The sequence below is a fragment of the Phocoena phocoena genome, chromosome 1, assembly GCF_963924675.1.
Source record: "Phocoena phocoena chromosome 1, mPhoPho1.1, whole genome shotgun sequence".
Classification (NCBI taxonomy): Eukaryota; Metazoa; Chordata; class Mammalia; order Artiodactyla; family Phocoenidae; genus Phocoena; species Phocoena phocoena.
In genome coordinates this window covers 139,701,862-139,717,386 of record NC_089219.1, presented here as the reverse complement: position 1 = coordinate 139,717,386, position 15,525 = coordinate 139,701,862, and the positions used below count along the sequence as shown (strand labels likewise).

Below are 15,525 nucleotides of genomic sequence, written 5' to 3'. Positions count from 1 at the left end.
AGGACAACACCTAGCTCAGAATGTTGGGAGGCTCAAAATGTTGTCTTTATTCTATGCAGTCTAGAGCCCCAATTCTCTCTCTGGGAGGAGAAAACAAATTTTGGGAGGTAACCAGCAGTCTCTGCCACAGTCCCCCTGGAAGGAAAGGCAAAACCAGACTTCACTGTTTCATGAACCATTGTAGACTTTTAGAGGACGACAAGTCAGTAGGAAAGTAGGTTATTGTGTCCCTTGCACATGCAGTCAGGGAGGATATAATTCACTAAAGTGGTTCAACATGAAGATACACAGCATTCCTAAAGCAAGGCTTTCTTCTCAGGATCATTCAGACCTTCCTGACAGAGGCCAGGTCCCATTATCAATGAGCCAGAAATGTGCCACTTAACCACTAGCAAAAGTGAGTTTAGAAACCGGGCAGATGGTGTATAAATTCATGTGGCTGTATAGTCAGGGTGGATAAGATCATGCACAGACCCCAGGCAGTGGAGGCAGGTTCCTGGCAGCTGCGAATATTAATAAAATTCAAGCTACAGCTCACTCATCAGGCCATCCTAGAAGCCTTAGGTATCCCACTTATCAGTTGTAGATTTGGTAGGAATGAGAATATTTGGTGGAAATGTGGGAAGCTGATTATTTTTTCCCTTGGCAGCTAGAACCATTTAGACCCTTTGGCCAGGTGTAGACATGTTTTAGGTCTGTGTCAGGGCAAAAGCAAGGTTGTCATACTCATGTGGATTGGAAGTTTTCATGAAGGTCCTTGTGTCAGCGTTAATGGTAACTGCTTCTTTCCACTTGGTCTGTGATCGGCTCTGATTTCTCCAGGATGGGAAGCAGACTCAGGGCCTTCCCAGTCCTTCAACTTGTGCCAGTCCTTTTGCTTAAGAGCTTGAAGTAAAGATGCTCCAAGAAATTGAGCTATTAACAATTACAATAATGATCTTTGCATAACAAAGGCCTCCTTGATAGACATTGCACAAGGCATTATTGTGACCCAGTCACTAAATTATTATGATAACAGTTTTTAAAACCAAGAATTGGATTTGGGGCTGGAAGAATGACATGAGCTAGATAAGAATTTTTCAGCTATGCCCCTTCCTTGGCCTGTTCACTTTGACTTCATTCTTTATTGGTCAGATTCCCATAGGCCTACCCAGGACATTGAAAGCAGGTGCAGAGGCCCAGAGCTGTTTGATGATTCTGCTGGGAGGAGAGAGGCAGAAAAACAAGGAGAGAGGGTCAGTCCTGTAGGCTTTCCTGCTGTGCCTAGCATTGTGTTAGGCTCTGTGACAGTGGGGGAGATAAGATCTTTACATGTGGAAACAAATAATAGTTATGAAGCAGTGAAAGCTGAGGGGTCAGATCAGTGGTACAAACTGTGAATAGGGCAGGAGTCAAGATAGGAAAGAATGACTGTCATTTGGGGGAATGAAAGAGCTTTCCTGACAGTCGTGTGGCTCTAAAATAGCACTTTTACTCAGCTTGAAGTATTTTTAGAAGAGACTTGAATGAGCCTGGAGTTCTGTGTAGCCCATGGAGTGTTTCTAAGCTCTTTCCCTCTTAGGTTCAAAGCAAAGCACTTCCTTTCTCTCTTGAAAGAGTCTTGATGAAAGATGATTTATATTCTTTTGTTCTCACTCTTATAAAGCTCCCTAGCTATGGATCATCCATTGGAGTATCTTTTTTTTTTTTTTTTGGTGTGTTGCGTCTTTGTTGCTGCACGCGGGCTTTCTCTAGTTGTGGCGAGCGGGGGCTACTCTTCATTGTGGTGCGCAGACTTCTTACTGCGGTGGCTTCTCTTGTTGCAGAGCATGGGCTTTAGACGTGCAGGCTTCAGTAGTTGTGGTGCATGGGCTCAGTAGTTGTGGTGCATGGGCTCAGTAGTTGTGGCTCGCAGAATGTAGAGTGCAGGCTCAATAGTTGTGGCACCTGGGCTTAGTTGATCCGCAGCACGTGGGATCTTCCCAGACCAGGGCTCGAACCTGTGTCTCCTGCATTGGCAGGATTCTTAACCACGGCACCACCGGGGAAGTCCCATGGAGTATCCTTTTTTAAATGTCCAGAAGGAAATAGAGGGTCCACATGTCCCAGGCAGGACCATCTAAGCACAAACCTCGACCCTTAATCTTTCACCTCCAACTCCGGGCATTGCCACATGTGGGTGAGGAGTGACAGGGGCAATCCAAGGGTGCTGGAGTGCTGGGGCGTGCCTGCCCATCCAGCCCAAGAGGAGAGCACAGGGGTCATGGGCAAGTCTCCGTGGCTCTAATGAAGCCAGGGCTGGGAGTTCACCTCCCGCTGTGGCCAGTGATCTGGGCTGTGTGTCACGGCCACAGTAACCATCTCTGGCACCAGCCAGTCATCCTCCACATGTCTGCCGTGAGTCAAAAGAGGCAAGAGATGTGGGTGACGGGCAGGCAGAGCTTCCTCCTGCATGTCACGGGGAGTGCTTGAAAGTGCCTCCCATGCACGGGGATGGCAATCCAGAGTGTTTACTGGTTTTGAGACTCGGTTTCCAAATCCTGGGTGGGTAGAGAGATACTTGACGTTGGCTCTTTAGGGGCAGACGTTTGGCACTAATGGCTCTTTAGCGACAGAGGTGTGACCTTGGGCAAATCACAGCTTCTCAAACTCTGAGCTTCCATCACCAAGGATAAAGGTAAGTAGATCAATCTTGCAATGTTAGGGTACTAAGTGAGTGCAAGGAAATGTTTGCTATCTTCATAAAAGAAGTACAGGCCATCAATCTTGATGGTAGATCAATCTTGCAATGTTAAGGTACTAAGTGAGTGCAAGGAAATGTTTGCTATCTTCATAAAAGAAGTACAGGCCTTCAAGGTATAGTATCCTTCACCATTCTTTTTCAAAAAGAAAATTGTTTGCCCCAGAAGTAGCTTTCACTGAGTGCCAAGTTCCTTCATAGATTTTATCTAATTACCAACACATTTTCTATTAAATTTTTAATATTTTTATCCAATTATCCAGGTAGATAGTTGAATCAATTCGAATAGTCCCCCACAGTTTATTAGAAAATCAGAAGTCCACTGGGTGTCACCTCCCTGTACCATTTCCTTCTTTTAGAAGACAAGCACTTTTTTTTTTTTTTTTTTTTTTTTTTTTTTTTTTTTATGCGTTACGCGGGCCTCTCACTGCTGTGGCCTCTCCCGCTGCGGAGCACAGGCTCCGGACGCGCAGGCTCAGCGGCCATGGCTCACGGGCCCAGCCGCTCCGCGGCATGCGGGATCCTCCCAGACCGGGGCACGAACCCGTGTCCCCTGCATCGGCAGGCGGACTCTCAACCACTGCGCCACCAGGGAAGCCCAGAAGACAAGCACTTTTAACTCTTCTAGATGATGGTACAAGTATAATAGTCACATCCATGTTTCTAAGTAGCATGTTTTTAATACTGCTTCTTGATTTTCTGGTTTTGCTTCAGGAAAATACCTATTGACTCACTAGCGAAGAAGAGGAGTTAGTCCTCTCCCCTCCCTCTGCCATGTTCACGCAAACGCATTCTTCCCGTCACCCTGTCCTCTTGATGTAGTTATGTGGTACTTTAAGAAAGAGCCATGGTCAGTGTTTTTGCTCTTATAATCATGTGAACCTAATTCCATTTATGGACTATGGCTAGTTTTCCTTTCATATCTGACTTAACAATTGCCTTTTATATTTGCTTAGTTTTATTATTACTAACGCCATCCAAAACTAATCCCTGACTGTCTAAAACTCCTCTTAGAATGGTCAGATTTAGCAGATGTTCTTTGTGTGTGTGTGTAAAGATGTCTGTCCTGGAGCCTCCTGTTGTTCTCTAACGTGAGAGGTGCCACAGCTGCGGAGCTGCAACTCCCTCCTCTTCTCTTCTGTATTGATTCTCCTGTTCACTATGTCCTGCGTATTTTTTTTTGGGTTTTTTTTGTAGTCCTCCCCCTCTTCCTTTCCTCCCCCTGCCCCTCTTTCTTCTCCTTCTTCTTCCACATCATCCAGTCACTGTCTGAGGAAGTGTGATGGCAAGTAAATATGACCTTGCACGTCTGAAAATGCCTTTCTTCTCCCCTCACACTTGATGGATAGCTTGGCTAGGTCTCACCTCCCCTTTTTCCTGAAGCTTTGGAAAATTGAATGGTAAAATTATTTACCTAATTAGGGTAGAGAGGCAACCTAAACATTAAATCATTTCCCTTCTGTTTCCTGAATTCATCACGACTTTGCAAGAGGGTCCGTTTGGATTTGAAGTTTCTCAGAAGCATTCATGTCGGCAAACAGTAGGGCTAGAGAGTCCTGTTGGTGAAGGCAAGAGAAGTGACAGTGCTTGCTGGACCAGCCCTGGTGGGAGCCGGGTTCAGTAAAGGGGAGGATAAGAGCTCTTTTCTTTGTTCGTTCTTCTCTGTTAATGCCACAAGACAGCTCCACCTGATTTGGCAGGGGATGCAGCTGACTGGAGGAAATTTCATCTGCACAAAATAGAGAAGTCGCTATGCAGGTAATTCTCTGTCTGCAAGGCATAGGTGATTATAGACATTAACAGATCAGAAGCTTGGACACATGGACCAGTGCTTGGCAGACTCATCCTTTTACCTAAGCAGTCTTTTCGTTAGTCAGGACTGTCAGTTGCTGGATCTCTCTGAGACCCTCTTGATTCCAATATTCATACATACCTGGTTGAACACAGGTGCTATATATAACTCTTGAGGTTAGCCAGCTGGGGCTGTGAAGACGGGTTTTGAAAACAAGAGGGCTGTGCTATGTCTCTGGTATTGTCATACTGAAAGCTCTTAACAGGACTTGAAATGCAGACTTTCTTTTGTCCCTTTCTGACTCTTTTACAGAAGTTTCATGTCTGTCGGTTGACTCCAAATCCATGCGTGCTAAGAGAAGAAATCAAACCATGGAGAATCATGGAAAATTTTAAGTTTCCTTTGTTTTTTATTTTTTGTTCTACATATGCTTAGAGTTAGCTTTAATAATCTGTCAGCCTTACAGGATTTTCCTGTTTGCTTTCATATCAAATGTGGCTTTTATTCCTCATTTTCTCTTTATTTCCTGTAGGTGGATTACAGTGTTCCATTCTGTTCTCTGGAGTGGGAATTCCTTGCCTCCTTTTTGATCCCGTCATGCCTTTAGTGTTCATTTCAGGCCACAAGGATGCTTTCTCTTCAGAGAGAAAAAAAAATCAATTTCCTCTGAGCTGAAGAATGGCCCAGGGTTTTTATTTGCCCCAAATTCTGGTTACACTTTCTTAATAAAGGAGCATTTTTGAGGTCTACACAACCTGCCCGGAACAACTACTTGTTCAATTTCAGTGCCCAACTCAGCTTTGGCCACAGCCTAGTCTCTTTTTTCTTAGTTGTCACTGTAGAACTAAGAAGTGAATTTTCTGATTGGCCAGTTTTGTCCCTCTCTTGTGTCCTCAGGCATCCAGATGCACCTCTGCAACAGAGAGCACTACGGCTACCTGCCCATCCCCCTGAAGCCCCATCAGACCCTACAGGAGGACATTGAGAACCTCATCCATGTGCAGATAGAAGCAATGAGTGAGTGACCCAGGGGCCTGGTAGTGGCTCATGTTCCGTTGCCACTGTGAACATACCAGCCACTTTTTCCCTCTCCCAGGACTGGAATCTCACAGCCATCAGTCAGCCAAGGCTGAAACATAGTTGTTCATTTGTTCATTCATTCTCAAACTTTTCCTGTGTGAAATATGAATATGACAAAGTCTTTGCCTTCAGGGAGCTTCCCTTCCACGTGGAGAGCTGGGTACACAGTAAATACATTTCACACAGTGTCCTAAGGGCTATAATGGTATTTTGTCTATGGATTTAAAATCTAACTTTGTTGCTTTCTAATTATATGACTTTGGGCAAGTAATCTAACCTCCTTAGTTGTGAAATGAAGATAAAACATCTAGGGTTTGGGGGCAAATTCCCCATGATATATGTAAAAAGTATACTAGCAAAAACAATAATTATGACTTCAACTTAATAATAGCTTATGGTGTAACAGATACCATACTAAACATGTTTTGTACTTTGTCTCATTAATCCTTACAACAACTCAATGAAAGGTTTTATTATTGCTCATATTAAAGATGAAGAAATTGGGATGTAGAGAGTTTAAGTATCTTGCTGTAGATCATTCTGCTAAATAAATGATACATTGGGATTTGAACCAACCTTGCTATCTCCAAAGCTCAGATTCTTAAACACTGTATCATATTGCCTCTGGGTCTGGCATGATGTCAGAACTGGTAAATGCTCAATGATCAGGGACTACACTAATTATTATGTGTAACGAGCAGTGGTATCCAAAGGAGAAAGTAACAAAAGCACTCTGCCTAAGGGAAGATGCTGGAAATGGCTACCCAAAGGAGGGAATATTTGCACTGAATTTTCATGCAGTATCTGAGAAACTCTGTTATTCATCACTAGAGCATAGGATGTGTGTATGTTGACAGTCGGGGTGATTGGGAAGGCACAATGGGAAGCAGGGCTGGAAGGTAGGCAGGAGCCCAGTTAGAAGGACCTCTAATGTATAAGAAGATGTTTGGACTTTTCCTGAAGGGAAGGGAGATTTAAAAGAGATTTTAGCAGCGAAATGTCAGGTTGAAAGGTTGAAATGTCGGGATTTAGAAAGGTCACTCGTGGTAAGAGAAACATGGCTGGAGCAGCATGGGGCAGTGGGTGCTGGTCTTAGGTCAGAGGTGAAGAGACCGTTTTGGACATTACATGGTAAACTAGGCGAAAGATGGTGAGGATCTGAGCTAGGGCAGGAGCAGTGGGAATGGAGATAAACTTATGACATAGACTTGAAAGGACTTAACCAAGAATTTGTGGATGAACAAAAGGGAGGCAGAGGAAACCTTGTAAGTTCTGACTTGAATGTCTGGAATGACTGTAGGAATTTTAAACGCATGTAGATTAAAGGAGACATTTGCAAAGAAAAATCATGAGTTCATTTTTAGACCCATTGAGTTGCTTGTGAATATCTATTTCCTGCTTCTCACCTCCAGACAATACATTCCTTGTTCATGTTAGTCTCAAGACATAGCCCATTCCCTGCCACCTAGTAGGCACCCAATAAGTATTTGTTGAATGAATGAATGAGTTGCCCAGTGGATAGATGGAGAGATGAATCTGAAACTTAAGTTCTATCAAGTCTAAAGATGTTGAGTTGGGATTCATCAACAAGATAATGTGATATCACAGAATTTTAAGAAAACAGGAGCATGAGATATGGAAGGAAGTTCAAGTAAGATAAGGACTGAAAAAGGGTCCAGTGGGTTTTCTTCAGCTAATTTCCATAACAAGAATGGTTTCAGAAAAGGCTGACTCAGAATTTAAAGTGTTTGAGAAGTAATTAAAAAGCAAGGACATAGAGAGAAAGCAGAATTTTTTCTTTTAAGAAACATGGTTAGGACCAGAAGGTAAGACAATAATAATTATAAAGATTCATCAGAAGAGTCCTTTAAACAGCAAGCTCTCCTACTGTTTTTACACAGGATTGTGTTTGCAAAACATCAGTCGGCCCAGTATACCAGGGACGTATTGGTGGTGATGAACAAAGCATATCTGTAGACTATACCTGGGATGGAGAGCAAAGCACCCCTGACGTTACAGCCTTTGTTGCTGACGCACATGATAGTTTGCAAGCCATTTGGTCTTTCCTGGTCTCAATGTCCCTGAGTTTGAAAACAGAAGCAAGAGATCACTACTATTCTCTATGAGTACAGAGAATAATAGAGATAACGGAGAAATAATAGAGTATTAATGGCATTAATACTCTATTACTAATAGAGTAGAGTAATAGAGTATTCTCGGGGGGAATGAGGATTGAATAATCAGCTGGTTCACTGGGATAGTATGTCTAGGACCAGCCCTTAGGAATTTATTTTGTGAATTTCTTTAATCCATAGTGTCTCTGCCTCTTCTCTATGTTGTAGACCCAGAGGCCAAGGGCAGTATCTTATTGCCTTCTATCCCAATCACCTAGCACAGTGCCTGACATATAATTGGTAACAAACAAATATTTGCTGAATGCATGACCAGACAAGTGAATGAAAGAATGAGCAAATGAATAAAAACTGTGTTGCAAAGAACATGCAACAGGAAGCCAGAATAATGGACTTGAACCCAGGCTCTATCATGTAAGAAGGGAGACTCAACCTCTCAGAGCTTTAGTTCCTTTATCTGTGGAATGAGGATAATAACACTGACTTTGCTGGGTTGAGAGGAGCAAATAAAAGAATATACATCAACTCCATAAAACAAAGAGGTGTTGCTATTATTAGGGCTCCATTTAATGCTTGGTAATGTGTGTCTCCTTATCATCCCCATGCCATGGCTTTCAATCTTGACTCCAAGTAAATGTCCACCCAGAGAGGCTGACCAGAGCCTTGCCTTCTCTTCTTTTCCCCCACAGAACTGAGAGCATAGAAAGTTCCCTGTACACAGAAACACACACACTGTCAAAATCAATTTTAATGATTACAAATATGTACAACACTATGCTAGGCAGGTAGATTTCATTTGGGAAGAACCTGTAATTTATAGCTGTCGTTATTGATCCCCCGTACACTCCAACTCTAGTGAGAGGCACTTTATATATGGCGTTTTATTTAATTCTTGTATTTACCTTCTCTAGTTATAATTTTGTTAAAATTTTAGATCCTGAATTTTAAAAGATAGAGCATAATTGGGATAACAAAATAATTGGAAAATAAACCTTTGAGGGTAATAATGCAGAAACACACACTGAAGGCCTATGTAGGATTAAGAAGAGGCTGGTGATGATGAAATCATAGCTGTCAAGTGTCCTCAGGAAAGGTGAACTAGATGCTAAACGCACTAGTTCATCTGGAACCCAATGGGCAGTTAATAAATGGCTGCTAATAGACTGTACAACTGAAGCATTAGAAGAGGCATAAAATTTATGTACAAACACCGAATGCCTACCTACAATGTATGAGTCACTCTATGAGGGTACTGGGGATTCACAACATTTTACAACCAATTCTGTTTTGGGTGTTTATATTTAACTAGGGAGACAGGACAGACATTTTAAAAAGACCCCAATGATGCAGTATATTGCTTTGTGAAAGGAGCAGTTATAAGGGCAGTAGGAATTTGGAGTAAGGAGAGATTGCTGTGGGCTGGTGTGATCTAGGAGAGCCTGACAGTTCTTAAGCTGGGCTTTGATAGAAGTGTGGAGTTTAAACAAAGGGAGTGTTATGGTGAGGGCACTATACGTAGAGGAAACAGACTGAACAAAGGCATTGTTCAAAAAGCATTCACACCCTGGAAGAGAGTAGGCTTTAAACAGTAGAAGGCAATAAAGTTTGAGTGTTGGAGTGGTTTAATCGTTATGATTCTTGAATGCTCAGCTAAAGTACAATGCCCATTCTAAAAGCAGTAAGGATGCGAGGAAGGCTTTAGAAGAGAGCATCAGGCTATAAGTATTTATTAAACACATACTATGTTCCATGGATCGTTCATATGCTGGGGATGCAGCAGTCAACAAAACCAGCAGAAGCTCTGCCATCAAGGAATTTATATTCCAACACAGAGAAATATACAATATATCAAGGAAGTAGCCACACGAATATTTGGGAGAAGAGTGTTTCAAGCAGAAAGAACAGCTCATGCACAGGCTGTTAGGAAACAGGCTGGGGTACTCCAAGAACAACAGGCCAGTGTGCTTGGCACGTACAGAATGAGAAGTTGAGTAGGAGAAGGGGTTATGGTGGAAGAACTGTCCAGATCATGCAGAGCCACAATAAGGAATTTGGACTTTATTCTTTGGGTAACAGGATTCTATGTGGGTGGTGCAGGGAGGGTGGCATGATGTGATTTAGGTAAATCACTCAGGCTGGGGTGTGGATACTAGAGTGTAAAGGGACCAGTACATCTTTCCTGGTGAGAGATGATGGTGGTTGGAATGCAAACTGTAGTAGGAAGGTGATGAGAAGCAGGTGGATTTGGGATATATTTTGGGGGTAGAGCCAACAGGACATACTGAGACCTGGATGCAGCCCATGAAGGAAAGAAAGGAATCAATAATGACTCCAGGATTTTGGCTTAGTATACCATTTAGCGAAATGGGAATGGCTTTACAGGAAAAGACTTAGGGAGGGAAGTTGTGGTCATATAAGCTTAAGATAACTTTAGACATCTAAATTGAAAGCTTAGGAGATACTTGGATATATGAATCGGGAGTTCAGGGAAGAGACTCCAGTTGGAAACAGACATTTGAGAGTCATCAGCATTAAAAGGATATTTCAAGCCATGGAACAGTGTGAACTTGTTTTGTAGGAGAACGTAGAAAAGAAGAGGAGAGAGTGGAGGACAGATCCCTGGAGGACACAAACAGGCAGAAAGCTGGAAGGAAAAATTAAGAAGTGTTTCAAAAAGGAACCAGATGCTGTTGAGAAGTGAAGTCAAATGAGGATACAGAACTGATCACTGGTTCTCTCAAGGTAGAGATCTGTGATGACCTTGATAAGAACCACGTCAGTGCAAATGATTGGAATAAAGCCCACTGGAGTGGGCTGAAGAGAGGGCCATGGGGAGATGAGAAAGTGGACTCTTGTTGGCACGGGAATAGAGAAGTAGGGTAGTGGCTGTAAGAGAGTGACAAATCAAGGGAGAGGTTGTTTTGTCTTTTATGCTGTTTGTGGGGTTTTTTAGGTAGGGTTTTAGCATGTTAGTATGCTGATGAGAAAAATCCAAAATATAGGGAGAATTTAATGATGTAGCAAAAAGATAATTTAAGATCCTTGAGAAAACAAGTTCTAGATAGAACAGGGATGCTATCTCAGATGGGAAGGCAGAATGCGTAAGCAGAGATGCAGCTGGGTTTGTAGACTTGAGGTGGAAGGAAAAGGTAGGTCTAGTTTGGCTTTAAACATTTTCTCTATGACATATATAGTCCAGTCAACAGCTCAAGAGAGATGTTGAAGATTCCAGGAGAGAGAACAAGACATAAAATAGACCTCTCAGGGAATGGGAAAATAAATTTACTAGGGAAGTACAGTTGCGTCATTTGGCAGTATCGAGTGCCAATTTGACATCTGTGGCTATAATTTTGAAGTGACTCAGTAAACGCAGTTGTGTGAATTTCTTTCATAGTGTTCTTCTTGGTGCTAAGAGGACAGTCAGGTTTAACTAGGATTGGGCTTTTGCCAAGCAAGATCAGTAGAGGGAATCAAGGGTCTTACAAGGGATGAACCATGAAATCTAGGTTGGGTACTGATGAGAGTGAGAACAAGAAGGGTGTGATGGATGCAGACATGGTAGTGGGTCACTGAAAGAATGATTGTTGGTTCTAGATTGTTGGTTGTTGGATGGATCACCATGTGGATGCTGAGGTTTGTAAGAACGATGGCAGGGACACTGAAACTGTGAGCCAGAGGTTGGAGTCATCAGTGGCTGAGGGAACATGATTAGGAGGTACAGAGTGTTAAAATATGCTTCAAAGAAGCCAGTTTTTGAAGGATGAAAGAGAAACCGTTTGCAGTGAGCTGGGAGACATGAGAAAAATCAGCGTTCACTCTGACAGCTGAAAGGGAGGCAGTGTCCTCAAAGGAAAGCCAAGTTTTAGTCAAAACAAAAAGGCAAAGAGACATTAAGAAAAAGTGAAGGGACTGAAAATATCAGGGAGTTTATGAATTTCAGACTGGAGTTTCTGAGATCAGAGAAGAGTTTGGGCTGGGTGGAGATGGGGTATAACAACAATGGCTAACACTTTTTTTTTTTTAACATCTTTATTGGAGTATAATTGCTTTACGATGGTGTGTTAGTTTCTGCTATATAACAAAGTGAATCAGCTATACATATACATATATCCACATATCTCCTCCCTCTTGCATCTCCCTCTCTCCCACCCTCCCTATCCCACCCCCCATCTAGGTGGTCACAAAGCACCGAGCTGATCTCCCTGTGCTATGCAGCTGCTTCCCAGTAGCTATCTATTTTACATTTGGTAGTGTATATGTGCCCATGCCATTCTCTCACTTCGTCCCAGCTTACCCTTCTCCCTCCCCGTGTCCTCAAGTCCATTCTGTACGTCTGCGTTTTTATTCCTGTCTGGCCCCTAGGTTCTTCAGAACCTTTTTTTTTTTACTTCACTCGGTATGACAGTTTCTAGGTCCATCCACCTCACTGCAAATAACTCAATTCCATTTCTTTTTATGGTTGAGTAGTATTCCATTGTATATATGTGCCACATCTTCTTTATCCATTCATCTGTCGATGGACACTTAGGTTGCTTCCATGTCCTGGCTACTGTAAATAGAGCTGCAATGAACATTGTGGTACATGACTTTTTTTTTTTTTTTTTTTTTTTGTGGTACACGGGCCTCTCACTGTTGTGACCTCTCCTGTTGCGGAGCACAGGCTCCAGACGCGCAGGCTCAGCGGCCATGGCTCACGGACCTAGCCGCTTCACGGCATGTGGGATCTTCCTGGACCAGGGCACGAACCCGTGTCCCCTGCATCGGCAGGTGGACTCTCAACCACTGCACCACCAGGGAAGCCCCCGACTGTTTGAATTAATGTTTTCTCAGGGTATATGCAGAGTAGTGGGATTGCTGAGTCATGTGGTAGTTCTATTTTTAGTTTTTTAAGGAATCTCCATACTGTTCTCCTTAGTGGCTGTATCAATTTAAATTCCCACCAACAGTGCAAGAGGGTTCCCTTTTCTCCATACCCTCTCCAGCATTTATTGTTTGTAGATTTTTTGATGATGGCCATTCTGACCACTGTGAGGTGATACCTCATTGGAGTTTTGAGTTTCATTTCTCTAATGATCAGTGATGTTGAGCATCCTTTCATGTGTTTGTTGGCAATCTGTATATCTTCTTTGGAGAAATGTGTATTTAGGTCTTCTGCCCATTTTTGGACTGGTTTGTTTGTTTTTTAATATTGAGCTGCATGAGCTGCTTGTATATTTTGGAGATTAATCCTTTGTCAGTTGCTTCATTTGCAAATATATTCTCCCATTCTGAGGGTTGTCTTTTCATCTTGTTGGGTTTCCTTTGCTATGCAAAAGCTTTTAGTTTCATTTTGTCCCACTTGTTTATTTTTGTTTTTATTTCCATTTGTCTAGGAGGTGGGTCAAAAAGGATCTTACTGTGATTTATGTCATGGAGTGTTCTTCCTATGTTTTCCTCTAAGAGTTTTATAGTGTCTGGCCTTACATTTAGGTCTTTAATCCATTTTGAGTTTATTTTTGTGTATGGTGTTAGGGAATGTTCTAATTTCATTCTTTTACATGTAGCTGTCCAGTTTTCCCAGCACCACTTATTGAAGAGGCTATCTTTTCTCCATTGTATATTCTTGCCTCCTTTATCAAAAATAAGGTGACCATATGTGAATTGGTTTATCTCTAGGTTTTCTATCCTGTTCCATTGATCTATATTTCTGTGTTTGTGCGAGTACCATACTGTCTTGATTACTGTAGCTTTGTAGTGTAGTCTGAAATCAGGGAGCCTGATTCCTCCAGCTCTGTTTTTCTTTCTCAAGATTGCTTTGGCTATTCAGGGTCTTTTGTGTTTCCATACAAAGTGAAATTTTTTGTTCTAGTTCTGTGAAAAATGCCATTGGTAGTTTGATAGAGATTGCACTGAATCTGTAGATTGCTTTGGGTAGTATAGTCATTTTCACAATGTTGATTCTTCCAATCCAAGAACGCAGTATATCTCTCCATCTGTTTGTATCATCTTCAATTTCCTTAATCAGTGTCTTTTAGTTTTGTGCATACAGGTATTTTGTCTCCTTAGGTAGGTTTATACCTAGGTATTTTATTCTTTTTGTTGCAGTGGTAAATGGGAGTGTTTTCTTAATTTCTCTTTCAGACTTTTCATCATTAGTGTATAGGAATGCAAGAGATTTCTGTGCATTAATTTTGTATCCTGCTACTTTACCAAATTCATTGATTTTATCTTGTGGTTTTCTGGTAGCATCTTTAGGATTCTGTACGTATAGCATCATGTCATCTGCAAACAGTGACAGTTTTACTTATTCTTTTCCGATTTGGAAATCTTTTATTTCTTTTTGCTGTGGCTAAAACTTCCAAAACTATGTTGAATAATAATGGTGAAAGTGGGCAACCTTGTCTTGTTCCTGATCTTAGTGGAAATGGTTTCAGTTTTTCACCATTGAGAATGATGTTGGCTGTGGGTTTGTCATATATGGCTTTATTATGTTGAGGCAAGTTCCCTCTATGCCTACTTTCTGCAGGTTTTTTTTTATCATAAATGGGTGTTGAATTTTGTCAAAAGCTTTTTCTGCATCTATTTAGATGATCATATGGTTTTTCTCCTTAAATTTGTTAATAGGGTTTATCACATTGATTGATTTGAGTATATTGAAGAATCCTTGCATTCCTGGGATAAACCCCACTTGATCATGGTGTATGATCCTTTTAATGTGCTGTTGGATTCTGTTTGCTAGTATTTTGTTGAGGATTTTTGCATCTATGTTCATCAGTGATATCGGCCTGTAGTTTTCTTTCTTTGTCTGGTTTTGGTTTCAGGGTGATGGTGGCTTTGTACAATGAGTTTGGGAGTGTTCCTCCCTCTGCTATATTTTGGAAGAGTTTGAGAAGGATGGGTGTTAGCTCTTCTCTAAATGTGTGATAGAATTCACCTGTGAAGCCATCTGGTCCTGGGCTTTTTTTCGTTGGAAGATTTTTAATCACAGTCTGAATTTCAGTGCTTGTGATTGGTCTGTTTATATTTTCTGTTTCTTCTTGGTTCAGTCTTGGAAGGTTGTGCTTTTCTAAGAATTTGTCCATTTCTTCCAGGTTGTCCATTTCATTGGCATAGAGTTGCCTATAGTAATCTCTTATGATCCTTTGTATTTCTGCAGTGTCAGTTGTTACTTCTCCTTTTTCATTTCTAATTCTATTGATTTGTTGAATCAAAGTCTTCTCCCTTGTTTTCTTGATGAGTCTGGCTGATGGTTTATCAATTTTGTTTATCTTCTCAAAGAACCAGCTTTTAGTTTTATTGATGTTTGCTATTGTTTCCTTCATTTCCTTTTCATTTATTTCTGATCTGATCTTTATGATTTGTTTCCTTCTGCTAACTTCGGGGGTTTTTTGTTCTTCTTTCTCTATTTGCTTTAGGTGTAAGGTTAGGTTGTTTATTTGAGATGTTTCTTGTTCTTGAGGTAGGATTGTATTGCTATAAAGTTCCCTCTTAGAACTTCTTTAGCTGCATTCTAGAGGTTTTGGGTCATCGTGTTTTCATTGTCATTTGTTTCTAGGTATTTTTTTGATTTCCTCTTTGATTTCTTCAGTGATCTCTTGGTTATTTAGCAGTGTATTGTTTAGCCTCCCTGTGTTTGTATTTTTTACAGATTTTTTCCTGTAATTGATATCTAGTCTTGTAGCGTTGTGGTCAGACAAGATACTTGAGACGATTTCAATTTTCTTAAATTTACCAAGGCTTGATTTGTTACCCAAGATGTGATCTATCCTAGAGAAGGTTCCATGAGCACTTGAGAAGAAAGTGTATTCTGTTGTTTTTGGATG

General features: G+C 41.5%; 1 protein-coding gene across 1 annotated transcript in view; it reads left to right on the top strand.

Moving 5' to 3' along the window:
• The window catches only part of COLGALT2 (collagen beta(1-O)galactosyltransferase 2), a 127,045-nt gene that overhangs the window by 76,429 nt on the left and 35,091 nt on the right, over window positions 1-15,525 (top strand). The window contains exon 6 of the mRNA XM_065881082.1: window positions 5,409-5,528. Coding sequence (XP_065737154.1) covers window positions 5,409-5,528 — 120 coding nt within the window. The remainder of the gene's footprint in view (window positions 1-5,408; window positions 5,529-15,525) is intronic.